The 23,570-nt window shown below is 33.8% G+C and overlaps 1 protein-coding gene, 1 non-coding gene and 1 pseudogene across 11 annotated transcripts in view; all 3 read left to right on the top strand.

The window, feature by feature from the left end:
* Positions 1–23,570, top strand: part of Usp33 (ubiquitin specific peptidase 33) — a 70,206-nt gene that overhangs the window by 21,316 nt on the left and 25,320 nt on the right. For 6 of the 10 annotated variants that reach the window (XM_048814104.1, XM_048814102.1, XM_015490540.2 and 3 more), the window contains exons 2-15: positions 2,532–2,663; positions 2,841–2,894; positions 3,331–3,393; positions 4,945–5,097; positions 8,061–8,163; positions 9,316–9,385; positions 12,246–12,359; positions 13,186–13,264; positions 14,513–14,933; positions 18,097–18,237; positions 19,716–19,828; positions 20,894–21,066; positions 21,165–21,259; positions 21,838–21,871. In XM_048814104.1, coding sequence (XP_048670061.1) covers positions 2,583–2,663; positions 2,841–2,894; positions 3,331–3,393; positions 4,945–5,097; positions 8,061–8,163; positions 9,316–9,385; positions 12,246–12,359; positions 13,186–13,264; positions 14,513–14,933; positions 18,097–18,237; positions 19,716–19,828; positions 20,894–21,066; positions 21,165–21,259; positions 21,838–21,871 — 1,694 coding nt within the window. In that variant the 5' untranslated portion in view covers positions 2,532–2,582. The remainder of the gene's footprint in view (positions 1–2,531; positions 2,664–2,840; positions 2,895–3,330; positions 3,394–4,944; positions 5,098–8,060; positions 8,164–9,315; positions 9,386–12,245; positions 12,360–13,185; positions 13,265–14,512; positions 14,934–18,096; positions 18,238–19,715; positions 19,829–20,893; positions 21,067–21,164; positions 21,260–21,837; positions 21,872–23,570) is intronic. The other 4 variants (XM_048814105.1, XM_015490542.2, XM_015490539.2 and 1 more) reach the window with 1 other exon arrangement.
* LOC125620020 lies at positions 10,645–10,751 on the top strand. The gene has a single exon (XR_007351603.1). It is a non-coding gene; the product is annotated as a U6 spliceosomal RNA (small nuclear RNA).
* Positions 11,694–12,294, top strand: LOC107146431 (annotated as a pseudogene).

Below are 23,570 nucleotides of genomic sequence, written 5' to 3'. Positions count from 1 at the left end.
CCGCCCCTTTTTGGTAGTGGGGTTTGAACTCCTGGTGCTTTACTGAGCTACATCCCGAGTCCTTTTTTTTTTTTTTTTCATTCTTTTTTAATTATACATGACAGTAAACATTTTGATATAATTGTACAAGCATGGAACATGTCTTACTCTAATTAGGACCCCATTGTTATGGATGTACATAATGGTGGGATTCACTGTGGCCCAGTCCTTTTTATATTTTATTTTGAGACAGCATCCTCCTAAGTTGTTGAGAGTCTCACTAAATTGATGAGGCCTCTCAGGCCTCTCATTAAGTTGTTGAGGCTGATCTTGAATTTAGGATCTTCCTTCCCTGCCTTAGCCTCCCTGGTCCTTGGGATTAGAATCACTGAAATTAGATTTGCTGGGATTACCTCTGCACCCCTGCCTAAAAACATTTCTAACTAAATGGACAAGGAAGTGATAGCAAGTATCTTAAACATCAGAACCATTAAAAATGGGAAATTGGTGGGGATGTCCATGATCATTTTTGTATTCTGTGTTGTATTACCAGTTCTAGTAAATGCATTAAAATGCCAAATTAAATAATTGGTATCAATATTGGGAAATAAAAGGCAAAATTTATATTTTCTAGTATATTCAGAGAATAGTCAAGGAAACTAAAAGGGAATAGTGAGGAGGTATATTTTGTAACTATAAAATATCAAAATAATGTCTATAGCCTCTGTACTCAGATTATTATCCTATTAACAGATAGTGGAACAAAATAGATTCTGGAAACTCATTGTAAGCAAACAATAAAGAATAAAGGTAGTGTCTTTATTTTTTATTTTTGTGATACTGGGGATTGAACCTGGGGCCTCTGAGCTACATCCTCTAAGCTCTTTATTTTATTGAATTTATTTTTATTTTTTTGAAGAGAAATCCACAGACAAGGATGAGTGAGTGTAATAGTAGGATTTATTCAAGTGTAAATAGAAACAGAACTCTTTCAGGGCTAGAGGGGACCTGATAGGGCCCCTTTTTTTAATTTTATTTTGAGACAGGGTCTTGCTAAGTTGCCAAGCTTGAACTTGTGATTCTCCTGCCCCTGGAATACCTGGAATTATAGTTGTGTACCACCACACCTAGCAGCACATTCTTTTCAATGTGACTTTGGGCAAACTGTATAAGTACAAGCAAAAGAATAAAATTGGGGTCCTACCCTGTACAAAAACTAACTCAGATATTTTAAAGATTTAAACATAAAGAGTTAAAGCTATAAAACTCTTAGAAGAAAACATGGAGGGATAGCCAGGTGCAGTGGTACATGCCCATAATCCCAGCAGCTGGGAGGCTGAGGCAGGAGGATTGTGAGTTCAAAGCCAGCCTCAGCTACTTAGTGAGGCCCTAAGCAACTCAGCGAGACTCTGCCTCTAAATTAAAAAAAAAAAAAAAGAGCTTGGGATTTAGCTCAGTTGGTAGAGTGCTTGCCTCACATGCACATGGCCCTGGGTTCAATCTTCAGCACCACCAAAAAAAAAAAAAAATGGGAATGGGTGTGGGGAGGTGCTGAGGATGTGGCTCAGTGGTTAAGCACCCCTGGAATCAATCTCTGATAACAAAAAAACAAACAAACAAACAACGAAAGAAACCATGGGGGCGATACTTGGATTTGGCAATGATTTGTTGGATATGTCACCAGAAGCACAAACAAAACTTGAAATGGGCTTTGGTTAAAGCCACGTTCATCAAGCTCCTTCATGTGGCAAGTATTCTGATAGTTGCCTGGGATGGGAATATAAAGAAATGGCAAGACTTCAAATTGTTCACATATTCACTGATTGATACAGGAGTAGGCAAAACTACAAAAGGAAACAGGAAGAGCTGTTGCTGCTACTGCCTTTTTTATTTTTTCCTTTCTTTTTGTTTGAGACAGGGTCTTGCTAAGTTGCAGAGGTTGACCTTGAATTTGTGATATTCCTGACTCAGCCTCCCAAGTTGGTGGAATTATAGGTGTATGCCACTGCAATAAGATTCATTTGACATTTCTTTTCAATTTTTATTCCAGCCAAAGGATTAATCTTAAAAAAAAAAAAAAGGATAAAAATGCTTCAGAAGTGGGTAATTTGAATTTCCTCCCTTTTATTTATCTATAAAAAGTGAAATGGGGGTTGGGGTTGTGGCTCAGTTTTAAAGCACTTGCTTCACACGTGTGAGGTGCTGGGTTCGATCCTGAGCATTTCATAAAAACAAATAAAACAAAATAAAGGTATTATGTCCATTTACAACTAAAAAAATATTTTTAAAAAAGTGAAAAGGGAAGGAGGAAAGATCAGGAAAAGTCATGGAGAACCAATTTATCCATGGGTGTCAATTTAATAAGATGTTTAGATAGAGAAATTTCCAATGTTCAGATTAATTTCAATTATAAAACTTATCTTGGGATGTTTGAAAATATACTCTTGCAGGGCAAACTTGTGAACTTATCATTCGTATGTTATTTTTCACTCCCAATGATTTTTAGTATGTTAGCATTTTCTTATTAAAATTTTTGGGTCACTTTTCCGTAGATACTGCCTCATTTGGAAAGCCTTGGGAAACAGGAAAAAAATTCTAACAAAATGTCAGCTTTTCGAAATCATTGTCCACATTTGGATTCAGTTGGTGAAATAACAAAAGAAGATTTGATACAAAAATCTCATGTAAGATGTCAATCTTTCTTAAAAAAAATCATACTTGGCTTTTCTCCCAAATGTGCATTTTAATAAAATATTATTTATGAATCCTCATTTTAAAAATGTATGATGTTATTAGAGAATTGTATATCTTTGGCTGTGTCAATATAACAAATTTTGTCTTTTTAAATTTCCTTTCATTAGGGTACTTGTCAGGATTGTAAAGTCAGAGGACCAAATCTTTGGGCATGCCTGGAGGTATGTGTGTATATATATATATATATATTTTTTTTTTCCTTGAAAATTTTGATAGTATAAATGTAGATCTGAATAATGATAACCAAAAAAATTTTTGACACTTTAGAATTTCATAAATGAGCATGGTTTTAAGACATCACTATTTGATAACAAAATACTAAACTTTAAATTTTGGAAGAATTTTAACTTAGAAGGCTCTTACAGAGTTTTTAGTCACTGAGATATTTTATGCTTGCCTTTTATTAGAGGTGACATAATTTTCAACTTAGAGATATATATATTCTGGTTTCATTTTGTACCTGGTACCTTTAAGTTAAATTACTATGAAAAGTAATCATTAAAACATGTAATTAAGATCTGGTTGTAAATATGGTTTTAATGCTATTATACATTCTCATGTTATAAAATACTTTCCTTCTTGTATGATTATTTATAGAATAGATGTTCATATGTTGGCTGTGGTGAATCACAAGTAGATCACAGCACCATACATTCTCAGGTGTGTATATAATATATTTTAATACAAAACTTTTTAAAAAAAAAAACTTGTTTTGAGACAGTGTAGAATGTAAATGTGTGTGTGTGTGTGTGTGTGTGTGTACACGCGCGTGCATGTGCGCGTGCTAGGGATTGAACCTGGGACCTTGCATATTCTGAGCTTGTTGTGCTCTACCACTGTACCATTGAGCAATACCCATAAGCTTTTTGAGACAATTTTTAAGATGGCTGAAAGAAAGAAAAAGTCAATAGAGCATTATTAATTCAAGTCATAATTCAAGTTTGGTCTTTTTTTTTTAATGAGTTAAAAGTGTCCTGGTAAGTAGGGAGGGGAATTGCAAAGAAGACCAATATTAGAATGAACCTAAATTCAGAGAATACTTATTTAAGTATGCATCCAGGTATATTGAGGTGCCTTAATACTCATGGCTGGAATATTAGGAGGTTATGGATTTTGAAATCGGAGCAATATGTAAGTATATGACATGGTCTAGCTAGCTTTATATTTCGATTCATATTGTATTGCCTTTTCCTGTCACCTAACTGGTGTCGTCTTTGTTTTGCTCTGTTTGGTGCTTCCCGTGTAACTCTGGCATGCATCTTTCAATTATTAACATGTTTGTTTGTTTGTTTGTTTTTTGGTGGTGTTGGGGATTGAACCCAGGTCCTTGCACATGCTAGGCAAACATTCTACCGCTGAGCCTCATCTCCAGCCCTGGCATGCATCTTTTATAGTATTAGGTAGATTTCACATACTAAACTACAAGTTTCTCGAACAAACTGTGTCTTAAGATGAACAAAGTAAGTCTCAAGAGAATTAATTAAGCCGAAATACTCAGAACTGCAAGGCATCATTATACATAATTTGCTTCTGTGAAGCTAGAATGGTACTTGCTATGTGTGCCTTGGGAGAACAAGAAATTAGTCACTCACATCATTTTCTGCAGGCAGGGCTAAAATTCTTTTGCAGAATTTAACTTGAGAAAGACTGGAGTTTTATTTATTCAAGATCTCATATTCCCTATTGCTTGAGCTGTTTTGCTGTTGTGTGCTTTGATTCATGTTAGTTTTGTTATTTTGCTGTTCTCAGTTCCTAGAATAGTTACTTGCTATTGTCTATCATTTTTTTCTCCTTCTTTCCCTTTTTGTTTTTGGAGGGGGGTGGGGGGCAGTGCTGCATATTGAACCAGAGCCTCAAATGTGTTTTTATCACTGAGCTGCATCCCCAGTTTCATTATTTCTTATATTCTACTTACTTTGCTGACTGCAGAGTAGTCTTATACTTTTACATTTTCCCATTTATCTTTATATAATGAATAGTGGGGGGAAATGGATTATAGAGTAACTTCTAATGGACTTAGGTATTGTTACTATTCACTATGCTTTAGCAGTTTATTGGAAGAACAGTTTTTTTGAGTTTCTAGATTAGCTCTTTTGGGTATATCACAAATCATCAAAGGCCAGCAGTTTATCTTCTGTGATCTTTTGAAGAAATATTTTCAAGTATATCTAATTGTGGTTCCTCTTCTCCCTCTCCTGTGAAATTATACAGGAGACAAAGCATTATCTAACTGTGAACCTCACCACTCTTCGAGTCTGGTGTTATGCTTGCAGCAAAGAAGTATTTTTGGATAGAAAATTAGGAACTCAGCCTTCATTGCCTCATGTAAGACAACCTCAGCAAACACAGGAAAACAGTGTCCAGGTAATTTAAACCCATTTAGTTAAGATATCAAATAGTTAGCAGTTTCAAAAATTTTCATGTGGTTGAAATTTGAAAAGGAAGCCTTCCTAACCTACTCATATTCTAAAAATGTCTGCAATGTGTCACTTCTCCTTTTTGGGAGGAGTATAGAGTGATAGATAAAGATGAGATTGAAACCCACCTGTCAGAAGATGGAAAAGCAGGCCAGGCATGGTGACACACGCCTATTACTTCAGCTATTTGGGACGCTGAGGCAGGAGGATTGTAAGTTTGAGGCCTGCTAGGGCAACTTAGACCTTATCTCAAAATAAAATACCAATGAAAAATATGGGAAAAAAAGGAAAGTATTGATTAAAAACAAATAAGATGGAAAAGTACCTAATGATCTGAAAAGAAAATGATTTAAGTATTTATTTTATTTCTAGCAAATCTGATTGTAGGATGGTAGGCCTTCTTTGCTAGAGAATGGAAGGTACTAATTCAGTTCCCTTTTCCTTATTCCCTCCCCTCTCTACCTCCATTTTTATTATTGTGAATGTTTTACTAATTATTGAAAATTAGATAGAATATAATGAAATATAGTATGTCTTAAATTAGAGATTTTTCTCCCTTTGGATCAAGAGACTTAGAGTACATGTATAGACTTGTGAAGATTGATCACCTAATTTTCATAATTTCCAGTCATATAAAAATAAGAAAAAGGAAATTATAACAGTTAACTGCGAACTTATTCTGATTATCATTTGATTAGATTTGATTAACCCTGAGGCTTCTTTTTCCTTATGTGTATTGTAAAAGATATGTTGCATTTGTATTATGGTTCCTTTCTTTATGTGTGTGTGGTACTAGGATTTAACCCCGGGGTATTTTACCACTGAGCCACATCCCCAGCCCATTTAATTATTATTTTTTTGAGACAGAGTCTCATTAAGTTGCTGAGGGCCTTGCTCAGTTGCTGAGGCTGGCCTCAAACTTGCCATTCTGCTGTCTCAGCCTCCTGAGTCTCTGGTATTACAGGAGTGCGCTGCCATGCCTGGTTCTAAATTTGTTCTTGATGCCAACTCAGATTTTTCTGTTGTATCTTTGTATCATATTTTGATGCTTGACATTTGTGACAATAAATTGCTTGCCTTACACACTATAACCTAAGATAAGTAGATTTTAGACAGGGAATGTTTGTTGCATTGCCAGATTGACATTGAATGGTTCCAATAAATTATCACCATTACTATTTCTTCCGCAAGTACCTACTTATTATTCACAAGTGTTTAATATATTTCAAAAGCTTTAATACTTTGAAAATAAGTTTTTTTTTAAAGAGAGAGAGGAGAGAAAGAGGGAATATTTTTTAATATTTATTTTTCAGTTTTCGGTGGACATAACTTCTTTATTTTATTTGTATGTGGTGCTGAGCATTGAACCCAGCGCCCTGCACATGCCAGGCGAGTGCGTTACCGCTTGAGCCACATCCCCAGCCCCGAAAATAAGTTTTTTTGATTCTTACATTATTAACAAAAGTGTGATGTGATGTGCTGACTAAAATTTTAATCATGTAAGAAACTGATCACAGTTTATAAAAGCAAAGTTATTATTAGCATTACTTACTAAAAGTAAATTAAATAAGATATCTGTTCCCATTTCTTTTTTTATTTTTTAGTTGTATTGGATCAATACCTTTTTATTTATTTATTTTTATGTGGTGCAGAGGATTGAACCCAGGGCCTTGCACGTGCTAGGTGAGCGCTCTACTGCTGAGCCACAACCCCAGCCAGTCTGTTCCCATTTCTGCCAAAATAGATTAAGATTGAAAATTCTAATGAATTTTGAATCTGGTAGAATAAGTGTACTGATACTTAATTTCATACAGCTTCCTGATGAATTGGAATATTTTATTATTCAGAAGAAAAGTTATTTTTATAAACTTCTTTAGAGGTGCAGAATTTATAGGCTGTTTGAATTCAGTTCACCTAAGTATTAATAATAAAACATTGGAAACCTTGCAAATGTCATTAAGATTTTTTCAGATTGAAGTGAACATGTACCATTTTTATAAAACAATTATTTTATAAATACAAGCGAAAATATGAAACCTATTCAAATTTTCAGTATCTATAGATACCAGAAAGGAAAGTAAAGATATAAGTGGGTGGGTATAAGTACATATGCCTGCATTGGAAAGATGTGATAAGGCTTTTAAGTTGGAGATCCAGAGTACATGCTAAATGCATTATGGTATTCCTGTCCTCTATTTGATTGTTGTTGAATGAGTTCAGTGTGCCTTGATCTTATGATATTAAAAGACAGATTGAAAATTCTGTTCTTTATGTGCACTTTCCTGATATTTTAAACTTTAGCTCAAATTTTCTTTCTTTTTTTTTTGGGTCTTTCTTTTTAACTGTAGGCTAGCATTTGGCCAACAGGTCATCACTTGCAATGTCTGAGTTAAGCCAATTCTTGGGAAATAATGTTGGAATTTTGTTATTTAAATACTTTTTTGACTAATAAGCATAAGAGTGTGCAAGCTAAGTATAGTAATATATATTAAGAAAAAATATATTTGAAATCTACGAATGTTGATTTGTTATGATGAAAAATTTTGCACCTTTTTCTTGCAAAAGTTAGAAAGATCTGAAAAGACAATGCAGGATAGTACATTTTGGAGGTCTTATTTTAATTGAGATATGATATTACTCAATTATTGAGTTTAAATTTAGGAAAGTCAGTTATAAAAGGTAACTTTTTATATAAGTTCAAATATTAATAAAACCAAGATGATATGCTATTAATTAGCATAGATGTATATTTCCTTCAAAATTAAATGTCAATTTTAGAATAATTGCTAATACCACAAATTCTTAGGGTTCTATTAAAATAACATCTACTAGTAATTGTATAAGTTAAAATTAAAGGTTTTTTTTTACCCTAAGGATTTATTCAAGTTTGCTATATCTTTTTGCTATAAGGATTTTAAAATACCTAGTAACACAACGCTGAAAACTCCTCTGGTTGCTGTATTTGATGATCTGGATATAGAAGTGGAAGAAGAAGATGAACTTAAGGCAAGAGGTAACATAATTCTCCTGTGTAACACCCCTTTTTTGTTTGGCTGCTTGTTACTTAAGGAAAATACGTAATGTGAAAATTTCAAAATTTAGAGGTGTGGGAATGGAGATAATTACAAAAAGAGAGTTCAGAAACATGTTCTATTATGTATTTGGAAATAAAGCAAACTTTTGGTTTCTGTGGAATCACTTTACCAAAGCTGGGATCCTAATGACTCTTTTACAGTTGGGCCTTATGACCTTTTGCTAATGTGCCTTTTGATATCTATTTGAACAGTAGTTCTCAACCCATTTTTAAATTTTTAACCTGTCAGTTGGTGGGGAAATATTCATGTATCCCCTTAGAACTTCTAAGGGACAACATTCATTTGGAAAACGAAGTGATTATGATAGACCTTTGCCCCCCTCACTCCCTTACTTCAACCCCTACATGAGAATAAGTCTCACGTTTTTTGTGTTCTTTTAGGTCTATAGCTCATGGTAAAAACTTCAAATTTTCTATTTTATAATTGTTTTTAGGTGTATATTTAGTATATATTAAAATAATAAAATGGGGATTAACACTTTGTTATAAGTTTAACATTACTAGAAATAATATATATTTCATACACTTCTGTTTTAATCCATTAATTCAGCCCACAGTATTATTTTATTGGATACTGTTGACAACTGTTACTAATTCAGCTGTGTTTTAGAGATTCTTAGAAGTTTAAATTTCCAGGTAAGAAATGTAGTTTTAGTGACATAGCGTTTGCCTAGCATGTGCACTGAGCTTCATCCTGCATCTTTATTTCATCTTTTAATAATGTGATAAAGTAATGTAAGTGAACTTGAGTGTAAATGGAAGGCAGCTATGCTCACCATTCTGCTGCCTACTGTGAACTTGAAGATACATGGAAGAGAGAAATTTATCCAGTGTCTGCTTTATTGTCTTGGCTTGAACCACAGGAAATTGATGTTGTGTAGTTTGAACTTTGGCAGTTTTTTATGGCTCAAGCTAACAAATACTGCTTTAGTGTTACACATGGAAATGGAGAGAAAAGATTTTTATTGTTTCTCATTACATGAGTTTTTTGCATTGTCATCAAACTGTTTTGATGACTAATTGAGTATCTTTTGTGTTTTTAAATGAGGACTTTATATTTTTTCCCAATAGGTCTTACAGGTTTGAAAAATATTGGAAATACTTGTTATATGAATGCAGCTTTGCAGGCTCTTTCTAACTGGTAAGAAGTAACTTAATTTTGTGTGTGTGTGTGTGCGTGTATAGTTTTAAAAAGTTACTCTTTGAGCAGAAAACCATGCTATTGCAATAGTAGACTAACTCCCAAAATAGAGTAGGCAAAGATCTGGGTTAGAACACAATCCATTGTTGTTCAAATGGGGTAACTGTCTGCATGTCTATAGTTTTCCAACACTTTTGGTCCTGGCATAGACTATAGGCAGTTTTTTTTTTTTTTTTTAACATATAGAAAATAAAGAGCTTGAAGTAATTAATCCCTCAGATCACTTTTAGTTTAGAAATCCTATGAAAATATTTTTTTTCCCTGGAAGTGGAAACCTCACTAACAAAGCATTCAAAAAAATTTTTTTCTAAATCATACAAAGTAGAAAGGGCAGTTATTACTCTTAGATGTAGAGGTATTAAGTAAGGACCAGAATTCATAATCATTGATTTTGACGTTGTACTGGATTGAATTTTAGAATAGTGATTGGAGACTAAACATAAGTATATTTCTTCCCAGAGTAATCTTGTTTTTAGTAGTCATAACCCTCTATTAACACTTTACTGTTAGTTCTCTTATGTTCCAATTACATTATGTTCCATAACCCAATGAAATAAAAAATAATAATTTTTATTACATAATCAGAGAATACCTCTTTGATGAAGTGAGATTTAGTCTGGAACTTGAAGAATGAGTATGAGCTGGTTGTATAAAGGGTAGGGAGAACATTCAGCACAGAAAGATGAATATTTGGTAAGCAGCCTTGACACTTTTGAGGAACTGGAAGAAAATTTGTGATAGGAGTATGATAATCGTGGGGGTAAATAGCATGGGTCCAGGTAACATAGACCACATGAAGGATTTAGGTCTTATGCTTAGTGAAGTAAAACAATTGGAGAATTTTTACAATGGATAGCTAAATAATCCAGTTTACATTTTAGAATGATTGCCATGTGGATTGGAGGGGGAAGAGAATGGAATTTGGAAGACCAGCTAGGAAACTGTAGTGATTTAGGCAAGAAATTGTGGTGGTTTGCACCATCTAGGGTGGTAAGAAAAGAGTGGATGAATTAGAGACATTCTTATAATGATTGATTGATATGGTTTGATTAGAGTCAGTGGACAAAGGGAGGAGACTGTAAGGTTAATAATTATATGATGAAAGGATTGTAGGTTGATGGTTTGTTTTTTTTTAATACTCATAAGAAAGTGTACCACAGAAGGTTAAATAATTTTGCCATGGTTGTCAGCTCATTAGTGTGCTTGCATAACCAGTATATATACTAAAATTGGAACAGTACAGAGAAGATTAACATGGCCCCTGTGCAAGGGTGATACACAAATTCATGAAGTGTTCCATATTTAAAAAAAAAAAAAAACAAAGATTACCAGCTTATAGTAAATGTTAGAGTAGAATTCAGAATCTGGGATTTTTGTGTGTACATTTGTTGCTCTAGATCTTTTGTTGATTACTGCACAATACCAATTCCACAAATTTACTTTTCATCTTCTTCGATTTCATTGGGAAAGATATGGATGATAAAATTACAATGTTGCAAAGGATAATTTACTGGCTATCCAGGTGTCTTCATAGGGTAGTCAATTTATTGCAGGTCTGGATCTGGTCCTTTTCCTTTTTCCTGTAACTGAATAGAATCATAGAAGCTAATCAAACTCATAAAAGATTGTTAACTTCATCATCATCAACGTGTAACATTACCACATACTAGAATGTAGAAGGAGAAGGAAGAGATTGACTTGAAAGTTAAATTTCAAGCATGTTAAATTTGAAATGGTAACAGCCATCATTTTGAGCATTTGCTGTAAATGGAGTTTAGATAAGTTGGTTGACTTTATATAAATATGACCATCACTGGAGTATGGGTGGGAATTTCAGATTGTCCAAGAATAAGAGTATATTTAGGAAAGAAAAATTATAGCATCCTTTATATATACTAAAAATATTTTTATGCCTGAGAGCAGAAAGAACAAATAAAATGGAAAAGGAGTTGTCTGAGAGGTAAAGAGAATTACACTAGTCAAGAGAAGGTTTGTTTAAGAATGAAGGGTAGTTACCTATGACAGATGTTACTGAGAGAGAACTGAAAGGGCATTAACTAGATCTGGCAGCGTGGAGGAATGATATGGTTGAGCTAAATCTGATTTGAATGGGTTGAGTTCCATAAAAGGAAATAATCGATATAGGGATGTATGTGCTATCAATTCATTAAGTGACCAAAAATTAATCAGTAATTTGATTCTGCTTTCAGCCAGATCTGCAATCTTCCAGTAACTCATCAAAATTACAAACACAAAGGACAAGAGGAAAGGCACACAGTATATGTTCTTTAGGTCTTTTAGAACACTTGGAATTGTTCTTTTGATCACGTCCATGAATTTATAAAGGTGATATTGTAGACATTAAAGGCAGGGGTACTATTCAAAAAGGAATGCCCCACAGATGTTACCATGGCAAAACTGTCAGAGTCTACAGTGTTATCCAGTGTGCTATTGGCATTGTATAAAACAAGCAAGTTAAAGGCAAGATTCTTGCCAAGGAAATTAATATGCATATTGAGAATTTAAGCACTCTAAGAGCTGAGACAGCTTCCTGAAATGTAAAAGAAAATGATCAGAAAAAGAAGGAAGCCAAAGAGAAGGTACCTGAGTTCAGCAGACGTGCCAATCTTCTGCACCTAGAGAAGCATGCTTTGTGAGAACTAGTAGAAAGGAGTCTGAACTGCTAGAACCTGTTTCCTATGATTTCGTGGCATAATAGTTATAAAAAAATTAAAATACCCTTGGATTGTTAAAAAAGAAAAGCTTGATTCCACTCTAACCTTTCTCTTTTTTTAATTAGCCCACCTTTGACACAGTTTTTTCTTGATTGTGGCGGACTAGCTAGAACAGATAAGAAACCAGCCATTTGTAAAAGTTATCTCAAACTAATGACAGAATTGTGGCATAAGAGCAGGTATGTACTTTATATATTTTTCTTATTATATTTCTAAATGAGTTTTATAAATATTAAAAGGATGCAGGCCTATTTTTTGGAGTGGGAAAAAGTAGAAGATAGACATTCATGGCAGTTCAGTTAAGTTTCAGGCATGTTACATTTGAAACTTAACACCCAAATAAAGGAGTGTTCAGTTTAAAAGTTTAGAAGCATCTGGAGTGCTGAACTGCTAATACTGCTATTACCAAAATTTGTGAGTTATAATGCAGGAGTAGCAGTCTCACAATGCCAAAATCAGACCATGGATATCTTTATTTATCAGTACTAGGGATTGAACTCAGGGGTGCTTTACCATGGAGCTGCTTCCTCAGTTCTTTTTTATTTTTAGAGTCTCAATAGGTTTCTAAGGCTGGTCTTGAACTTGTGATTCTCCTGCCTCAGCCTCCTGAATTGCTGGGATTGCAGGCATGCACTACCACACCTTTATGGATGTCTCCCTGAATGTGTCAGTTTGTTCTAAAATTTAGTTATAGGGCAATAATATTTGCTGTAATATGTTAATTTTGTTTTAGAACTACTCAGGAAGTTGCATTTTTGAAAAATACAGTGAAATATGATAAAAAAAAAAGAAATATCACTTAATTGAGAAAAGAGCAGTACAATGTCACTTAAAACATCAGTGATAAAATGTTTTGATGAGCCTGTGGAACATAATGCTGGATAGTTTTGAATGAGTTTTTTTAAAACATTAAAAACACTTTTCAGTTTATCAGTTTGAGTTCTTGATTTTTAATTTCTAAAGTAAAAATTAAAAATTTCTTTTTCAAAATGATTTCTTCCTCAGGCCAGGATCTGTTGTGCCTACTAATCTATTTCAAGGAATTAAAACTGTAAATCCAACTTTTCGGGGGTATTCTCAACAAGTAAGTCTATTGCTTTTCATTCATAATTTTCATAATCCTTAATAAGTTTGGAAAAGGCTATTATGCTTTTTTTATTTGTCCTTTTTTTTTTTTTTTTTTTTTGGTTATTGCTCCTTGTGTCTGTATTTGCCAAGAATAGTAACCCTTTATCATGTTTATTGTTTTACAACTTTCAGTTTTGTGATATGTGTATATTTTTCTAGAAACTTTGAGTGTGGGTAAATGTGTATTTCTTCTAAGTGCTTCTAGTTTCAAGTTCCACATACAGAGAGCAGATACATTTTCAATATTTTATCCTTTTATGATTCATTACACGAGGCACTTACTTTATATTGCAATATGACCCAAATTTTATTTTTTTCAAACAGCTAAAAAATTGTACCAAATTGTATAAATGAAAGAATTCCTATCTGATTAAAAAATTTCTTTGTTAATTTTTTCATGCTTATATTAATATATGTCAGGGTCTGTTTCTGGTCTTTGTGTGGTGTTGCTGTACATGCTAGATAAGTTCTCTACCACTGAGCTATACCCTTAGCTGTCTCTGGGCTTTCTAATTCATTTCATTGACTGGTCTTTTTTTGGATTGTTATCATGTGGCAGTTTCAATTATTGTAGTTTTTAATAATATCTTTAATATTTATACATGGTCCTCACACTTTATTTTTTATTACTATCATTCTTTTTACTAATTTTTTTTGGTGTGTGTGTGATGATGGGGATCAAGCTCAGGGCCTCACACATGTTAGGTAAGCACTCTACTTCTGAACTACACCCCTCGCATCCTCTGTTCATTTTTTCCCATGCAGATTTCTGGGACACCAATGGTTATAATTTGGTGCTGTGAGTTAGGGTCCAATAAGCACTTCAGTTGATCAAGGAAATACAGTACAATATTGGATAAAGCTTAAGCAAAACTTATATAATATTCATGTTTAGTATATCTATCTGAATTCTGATTATCACATGAGGAATTCTGATTATCACATGTTTTCTATGTAATTTTCTATGGTTTATTAATAGCAGCACTAATAAAAGCTGACATCCAGATCATCTTTAGTTTATTGAAACTTCTGTTTTATTTATATAACTTTTTAGAACTTAGTGTTTTCCATCTCTCTATTGCCATTCTACACAAATTGTTATTTCCTTAATTTAATGTTCTATATTTAAAATCTATGTTGATTATTTTCCTTTAAGTTCCTATGTACACATAATAAAGTTGTAACTATCTTGTTGATATATTAGGATGCTCAGGAATTCCTTCGATGTTTAATGGATCTGCTTCATGAAGAACTGAAAGAGCAGGTCATGGAAGTAGAGGAAGATCCTCAAACCATAACTACTGAGGAGACCATGGAAGAAGAAAAGAGTCAGTCAGATGTAGATTTTCAGTCTTGTGAATCTTGTAGCAGCAGTGATAAAACAGAAAATGAAAATGGCTCCAGAAATGGCTTTTCTGAAGATAATAATGAAACAACAATGTTAATTCAGGATGATGAGAACAATTCAGAAATGTCAAAAGATTGGCAAAAAGAGAAGATGTGCAATAAGATTAATAAAGTAAATTCTGAAGGAGAATTAGATAAAGATAGAGACTCTGTGTCTGAAACATTCGACTTGAACAACCAGGAAACTGTCAAAGTGCAAATACATGGCAGAACTTCAGGTGATAATTTAATAATTTGATCATGAAAATGATAGTATTTCATTTGTAGATAACGAGTGCTTAAGTAATTGTTATTTTCTAATTAGTAGACTTAATTTAGTGATATTTGCATGTGAGCTTTAATTTAAAGTCACAAAATTATGGCACCTGAGGATAAGAGGAATTTTGTGGGTTATTTAATAGTGTAGGAACGTCATCTTACTGGGCATAGCAGCACATACCAGTAATCTCAGCTACTTGGGAAGCTGAGGGAGAATTGCAAGTTTCAGGCCAGCCCAAGCAACATAGGGAGATCCTATCTCAAAGTAAAAAATAGGAAGAACTGGTAATGTAGCTCCAGTACCATAAAAGAAATTAAGTCATATTCGTTTTGAAATAAAGATTCAAGAGAAGTCTAGTAGAAAATTGGGCTCCTCAGAGTTTGGTATAAGCTTTTCTTTTTTAACAATCCAAGGGTATTTTAATTTTTTTATAACTATTATGCCACGAAATCATAGGAAACAGGTTCTAGCAGTTCAGACTCCTTTCNCTCTCTCACACACACACACACACACACACATGCACACACACACATATACAATTGAATCAATTAAATCCAGGGACCCTGAGCACTGAACTACATCCCAGCCATTTTTATTTTAATTTTTTAAATTATTTTGGTGATGCTGGGGATTGAACATAGGACCTTGTGCATGCGAGGCAAGCACTCTACCAACTGAGCTGTATCCCTAGCCCCTTTTTATTTTGTTGAGACAGGGTCTTGGTAAGTTGCCAAGGCCTAGAACTTGTGATTCTTTTGCTTCCCAAGTCACTGGGATTACAGGTTACATTTATGCCTTTAAGAGGCAACTTTTGCTGGGTATGGTGGCACACACTCGTAATCCCAAGGGCTCTGGAGGCTGAGGCAGGAGGATTGCAAGGTCAAGATCAGCTTCAGCAACTTAGCAAGGCCCTAAAGCAACCTAGCAAGACCCTGTCTCTAAATAAAATATAAAAAAGGGCTGGGGATGTGATTCAGTGGTTAAGGGCCTGTGGGTTCAATTTTCAGTACCCCCCCCCCCAAAAAAAAAGTAAATTTGTTGTAATGTGGTATTTAAGATAAATGACCACAAATATCAAAAAGTTTGTCTTCTGTATAATACTGAAGAGTGAGAGCTACTAAACAATTTGTTTAGGTATTCAAATTATTCCAAAATTTGTTCTGGAGGAATAATATTTCCTTAGCCTTAAGAAGACTTAGGGTTCTCCTGTGTATATTATGTATACCTTCTAGTCAGTAAAATTAGGAGTATTATCCTCTTTAATTATATTGACCTTGTGTAGAAGTTGTTTAGTCAATAAATGTATGAAATTTCAGTTCTGAAAGACGGCCTGTACTGCTGTCTAGCCCTTTCTTGTCAGAAGCCCTAATAAGCTAATTGAAGGACATAGTGTACTTTATTGCTTAATAATAGGTTTTTTCTTTTGTATAGAAACTAGGTAAAGACTTAAATTGGGGTTTGATTATTTACATACTTTTTAAAAATTTTTTTTAGTTATATATGAGCATAATATTTTTATTTTGTTTATTTGTTTTTATGTGGTGCTGAGGATCAAACCCCATGCCTCACATGTGTGAGGCAAGTGCTCTGCCACTAAGCCATAACCCCAGCCCTGATTATTTACATATTTTAAAGCCTTGATGAAAAAATGTGATGAAGACCATATGGTATGCAAAACCTAAAATATTTTTTATCTGTCCATTTACAGGAAAATCTTGCCAACTCCTAACCTAGATCACATTAATTGATTTTCCTATAGAAAGTCCTAGAGTGAATCTTCTACCCCCAATATTATACAGTCTGATGAATCCTGATTGACATATTGAGAAATGCCTATGTGAAAAATTAATTTATACTGTCTGGAAAAATCCCTGTGGGCATTCCATCTCAGGGTCTCTTATCAACAATTCCTTTTTTTAATTTTCATTCAAGTATTCATTGAGCATAGTTCCTTACTTTGGAATATGCATTAGGATCTAGGAATCCAACAACAAACTATCAAATAGTGGTCATGGAACTGGTGTTTTCTTGATTGATTTTGTAATTTGGTTCTACAAAAGATCTTTCCTGAGGCCAGTGTGGTGGTACACATTTATAATTGCAGCCACTGTAAAGGCTGAGGTAGGAGGATCGCAAATTTGAGACCAGCCTGAGTGATTTAGTAAGATCTTGTCTAAAAATGAAAGGTAAAAAGGACTGGGGATGTAGCTCAGAAGTAAAGTGTCCCTAGGTTGAATCCCTAGTATCAGAGAAAAAGATCTTTTCCTAATGAAAAGGTGTTTTTCCTTTTATCACAGTAAGGACAGACATGATGATTATTTTATGCCTGGATTTCTTATCTGATTTTGATTAGTATTTTATTCCTGGGGGAGGGGAAAATCTCTTTTTCTCCTACTTTAAAAAACCTTTCATTTGGGTATGGTGGTACTCGCTGCATCCCTAGCTCTCTGTATTTTTTTATTTTGAGGTAGCATCCTGCCAATTTGTTGAGGTTGGCCTCAAACTTGGAATTCTCCTCAAGTCTCCTGAGTTACTGGGATTTACAGGCATGCACCACTGTGCCCAGCTTGTGTTTTTTTTTTTTTTTTTTTAAATTACTAAATTTGGACAAATAAGATCTTCTTTGGCTTTATTTTCACTGCTCACTTCCTGAAATGCTTACAAAACAGTAATGTATTATAAACATTAATTAGATTCCTAGGTAGAAAAGCACTGTTATTTTCTCAACAAGCATTTTGTTTTTCAAATAATTGACTTGACATTTGTTAAAGTGAATTTTATTCAAAACATCAATCTAAGAAACCTTTAAATGTAATTAATGTGGACTAGACACAGTGGCACATGCCTGTAATCCCAGTGACTAGGAAGGCTGAGGCAGAATTACAAATTTGAGGCCAGCCTCAGCAATTTAGGCTCTAGGCAACTTAGTGAGACCCTGTCTCAAAATAAAACATTAGAAGGGCTGAGGAGGTAGCTCAGTGTTAAAGCATCCTTGAGTCCAACTCCTGTACCAAAAAATAAAATAAAAATTAAATATATAATATGCATATGTATAAAATCAGCATTGGACATGTGCAATAATTTTACTATTTAAGGTAAAATATAAATTTTAAATATTACAGAATATGTCACTGATGTCCATTTGAATGACCTGTCTACACCACAGAGCCTTCTGTCAAATGAAGGTGTTAATCCACGTTTATCAGCAAGCCCTCCTAAATCAGGGAATTTGTGGCCAGGATTGGCATCCACACACAAAAAAGGTAAAAAGTTTCCCTTATTCAAATTCCATTGCTTTGGGTTTTAATTTAGAATGCTGATTTTAATAATTTAAAGTGTTAATTAAGAAATATTATTTGACCTTCTAATATTGACAGATATCTACACAACCATGATTAAATCTTTGTGTGTTTGGAATATTCTTTTTAAAATTAACAGTCGAATTGTGTGTGTGTGTGTGTGTAGAGTATGATGAGTTTTAGCACATGCACAGGTACATGTTTTCAAAAACAGACTACAGAACAATTCTAATACCCCAAAGAATATCCTCATATTACTCCTTTGTAATGATCCTACATCCTTCTCTTTTCCTATTGTTTTCCTTTTCCCTGGAACATCCTAGAAATGAAATCATACAGTATGTACGCTTTCAAACAGTATTCATTCACTTAGCATGATATATTTGAGAAATCAGTTGCATTATTGCATGTCCAGGTTCGTTCCTTTTTATTATTGAGTTATATCTCATTGTAAGACTATACACTGTTTATTCAGTAACCCCTTGAGGGACTTTTGAATTGTTTTCAGTTTGGGCCAATTATGAATAATGCTGCTGTAAACATTTATGTATAGGATTTTGTCTGGACATGCTTTTGTTTGTCTAGGATAAATATCTAGAACTTGAGTTAGTGAATTTTATTTTCATTTTATGCTTAACATTGTGCAAAACTGCTAAACTGTTTCTCAGAGTGCCTTATCATTCTGCATTCCCACTTACTATGTCTGAGAATTCCAGTATTAAAAACTGTGAAACTTTAAAAATGGTAGAAGCAACCGTAGGAGAAAGTCTTTATGATCTTGGCTTAGGCAGAATTCCTGAAGACATCAAAAACACAATCCATAAAAAAATAAAAAATTCTTGGCAAAGGACATTGTTAGGAGAAAGAAAAGGTAATATTAGGAGGAGATATTTGCAAATTATATAGCTGATAAAGGACTTGTATCCAGAAATATATAAAGGGCTCTCAGCTTAATAATTGAACCCTTTGTTCATATAAAGCTTTACTTGGTAACAAAAACAAGTAAAAGCAGAATTATTCTGAAATAAAAATGGACAGACTGAAGCCTCCTATTTCATCTTTAGCTTTTGTTTCTCTACTTCTAACCTCTTCCTCTTCTTTTGACCTTCATAATAGATGTAAATTTCCCAGTGATGAGGCTAAACTCTTCATTTTGCAGTGAAAAAACATGACTTGAATATTGTGCTAATTCAGAATTTTTTTATTTTTCCATATGTACATTTGTGGTGGCCAAGTATAAAATACTTTTTTTTTTTTTTTTTTAAACAATGAGCTTAAATCTTGTCTGATTGGTTTAACTGTTTAATGCTTTCGAAGGGTATTTTGAAAATTTCTCTATTATAGTTTTTACTGTGAAACCTTCTGGAGAAGAATGTTAAAGAAACTACTTTGAATTTTTTTTTTTTTTTTTTTAATGTTCTACACTTGTTTTTCAATCCTAGCTCAGTCTGCATCTCCAAAGAGAAAAAAACAGCATAAGAAATACAGAAGTGTTATTTCAGACATATTTGATGGAACAATCATTAGTTCAGTGCAGTGTCTGACTTGTGATAGGGTGAGTATGAGGGAATGAGAATACACAGAAAATTGAAAATTTCTGTCAAATACTCTTTTTTAAAAACCTGAAAAAATGGTATGAAATGTTTGGTTCCTTCTTATTGCTGCTCTTGATCATGCATACATTTCTCATGTTTGCATCAATATAAATTGATTCTACGAATAGAATTTACTTTTTGGAGCTAACAGAAGCAGCTTTTTCTAAAGAATGGGTCTTGACCTATCATTGGACAGGCACGAACATTACTAAGTTCTTCATCTATTTGGGTTACACATAAAGGTGAGAAGTTGTTCAGCAACAGGAATTGGTAACACATGTATATTCTGCCAAAGCTGATGAAATTAGCATGCTGGGAAGCTTGCTATTCATAGGCACAAGGCAGTGATGGTATATCTTAACATTTGATTTTACTTCTGGCTTGTAAGTATTTTCCCATGTTAAGATTAATGCTCAGATAATATAATGTCAATTCAGAGACAGTAACCAGGGTGTAAATTAGAATCACATCATTTCTTATAATTTTTGCCAATGATGAGATCACCTGAAACAATGCTTTTTCATAATGCATTCCCATTGTTAAGTGATGCATGATTTTGCTTAAAATTAGATGCCAGGTTTTGTATCTTCCTATTAAAAACAAAACAAAACAAAACAGAATTTAAAGATTATTATCAGCCTGTAGTCCCAGCTGGTTGAGAGGCAGAAGTGGAAAGATCACTTGAGCTCAGGAGTTTGAGATCAGCCTTGAGAGCAACATAGTGAGATCTTGGACTTCAAACGATTGTGGCTGGATTTGGGGTACATCTTGGTACTGCAATATCAATGACTGTAATGGGGTTGCCAATGGCCACTATCCAAGGTTTTCATGAAAATTAAATTTGGAACAGCACTTGGTACAGAATAAGTGTTTTTTTTGCTATTACTACTATAAAAGTAGTATGGATTTTTGTTTGAGTTTGCTTATTATATCTTGCTTTGATCTTTAGAGTCTGAAATCTAACTTTATAAATGCTTGTGCTGGATTATTTTTATTCCATTTTTTAAAACACAAAACAATTTTAGGTATCTGTAACCCTCGAGACCTTTCAAGATCTGTCCTTGCCAATTCCTGGCAAGGAAGACCTTGCTAAGCTACATTCAACGAGTCATCCAACTTCTATAGTCAAAGCAGGATCATGTGGTGAAGCCTATGCTCCACAAGGCTGGATAGCTTTTTTCATGGAATATGTGAAGAGGTATGTATGTATTTTCCTCGTTAAAACTGATTGTTGAAACTGCTGTTTCTGCTGTACTGGCAGAACACTTCCTTTTTTTTCTGTCAATGATGTTTCAGGTTTGTTGTCTCATGTGTCCCTAGCTGGTTTTGGGGTCCAGTAGTAACCTTGCAAGATTGTCTTGCTGCCTTCTTTGCCAGAGATGAATTAAAAGGTAAGAAGTGTAATTATATCTATGGGTAGTTTTAGAGCAGCTTAAATAATACTTGCCCATACTGGCATAATGGCCAGTATCTACCATGGCAGTATAAATATAATAAGAAAAGTCATATTCTGAAGGAATTTATACAAATTCCTATAGTACCAGATAATATGTCTTAAAGGTGTTCTGATATTTAAAAAAGGAAAAACTCAACCAAAATAACTGAAAATTTGTATATCTTGAATTGTCTATGAACTGCTCCACATCGTTTAAGTTCCTTCACTATTTTTGTGTGTTCAGTGTCTTGAAAGACTATTAAGACAGAATGTCACTAAATTTCATTCAGTGAATAAACGAAAAGGATGTTATTTGAGGTAGGTCTTCAAGATTAAAAATAGAGGGAGTTTGAAGGATATTTTAGGTAAGGTAAACCTTATGAGCCAACTCGGGAGCAGAGACTAAAAGAGTGAATAAAATCCTGTTTTATTGTGCTATGAGATCAGCAGCTGGCAAAATCAAAGAATTGCAGAACCAAAAGAAAGTAATTTACTGTAATTAGAGAGGAATGACTAGATCTGTTCTGTTTGCAGGTGACAATATGTACAGTTGTGAAAAATGCAAAAAGTAAGTGACATTGATAATACTTTTAATTTTATAGTTTGTATTTCTCTTAGTTATTTGAATTGGGACTAGATAGTTATACTTGACAGTATATTCAGAAAAGTATCAGCCAGAAAGCTTAGGTCTAGTAATAACAGATTAGTTGTTTTGTAAAAATTAAGGTAAAAATTTAAGAAGTTGAATAAATTCATATAAGATATTAAAAGTATTTTAAGGCATGAAATAAGTATGTGAATTTGCATTAAATATTTTCTAAAATAAGTCAATATGCTCTTCTGGGTTACCAGTTTAATATTAAATGAAATGTGTCTAGTTTCACATCTCCATAAAATTTAGAAAGGTTGTACCAATTTTGATGTTATAATGCAGTATAGAACACTTAGGCCTGATTTTATTTATATCTACTACTAGCTGTCTTATCAATTTGTTTTCTTTTTCTTTTTCTTTTCTTTTCTTTTTTTTTTTTTTAAGTGCTGGGCATTTAATCCAGGAGCATTCTATCTCTGAGCTAAAATCCCAACCCGTTTTCTTTTATATTTATACAGGGTCTCACTAAGTTGCCCAAGTGGGCATTGAACTTGTTATCCTCAGCTCCTGAGTAGTTGGGATTATTAGATACTGAGCCTCCAGCTGCCTTTTCTACCCTGTTATAAATTCAGACTTTTAACACCTCTTGGTAGTAAGTCAGAACAAAGTGATTAGAGACTTGATAAAGGCATATTTTTTGTGGGGAGTGGCATGGGATATTGGGGATAGAACCCAGGCCCTTACTTATACTAGGCAAGTGCTCTACCACTTCGCTACAATGCTAACCTTTTAAAATTTTATTTTGAGACAGTTTTCTCTATGTTGGCAGGGCTAGTCTAGAACTTGAGATCCTCCTACTACTAATCAAGATATTAAAGCCTCTCAAGGCAATTATTTTTAGGTAGAGGTAACATTTTTTTAAAAATATTTTTATTTTTTAATTGTTGTTGGACACAACACATTTATTTCACTTATTTATTTTTATGTGGTGCTGAGGATCGAACTTAGGGTCTCGAATGTGTGAGGCAAGCGCTCTACCGCTGAGTCACAACCCCAACCCACAATTTGTTTTTTTTTTTTTCTGATTCTGTTAAAAAAAAAAGGACTTCTTAATAAAATCTAGTATTTTAATTATATAGACTTTTGGCTTTTGGCAGTAATCCAAAGAAACCTTGATCTGCGGCTGTTGGTCTTTTTCATGAGAAATGAATGGTGCACTCTTTGATTAATAAAGATGAAAAAGATGCCTTGTACTTTTGGAAAGATTTTATCAGTTTGTCCTTGAAGCCCTAGCTGACAGCTGAAGAGGAAGTTGGCCTGGAGAGGATCCTTCATTGCAAAGCAAAACAGGCTAGGAAAAAAATTAATGAAAAGAGGAACATTCCTTGCATTTACCCTCAAATCTCAAAGAAAGATCTCTCAAGTGTATATCAATATTGATTATTAATAATAACCGTCTTTTATCTCAAGATTTTCCTACATTTATGAATAAAGGTTTTGAGTCTGGGCATGGTGACACCTGTAATTCCAGCAATTTGGGAGGCTGAGGCAGGAGGATTGCAAATTCAAGGCCAGCTTTGGTAACTTAGATCCTTCCAAAGTTAAAAATAGGAAGGACAGAAGATATGGCTCAGTAGTTGAGTGCCCCGGGGTTCACTCCCCAGGACCCCCATCC

The sequence above is a fragment of the Marmota marmota genome, unplaced genomic scaffold (assembly GCF_001458135.2).
Source record: "Marmota marmota marmota unplaced genomic scaffold, marMar, whole genome shotgun sequence".
Lineage (NCBI taxonomy): Eukaryota > Metazoa > Chordata > Mammalia > Rodentia > Sciuridae > Marmota > Marmota marmota.
The sequence above is the reverse complement of the archived record's forward strand: the minus strand, read 5'-3'. Positions and strand labels throughout refer to the sequence as shown.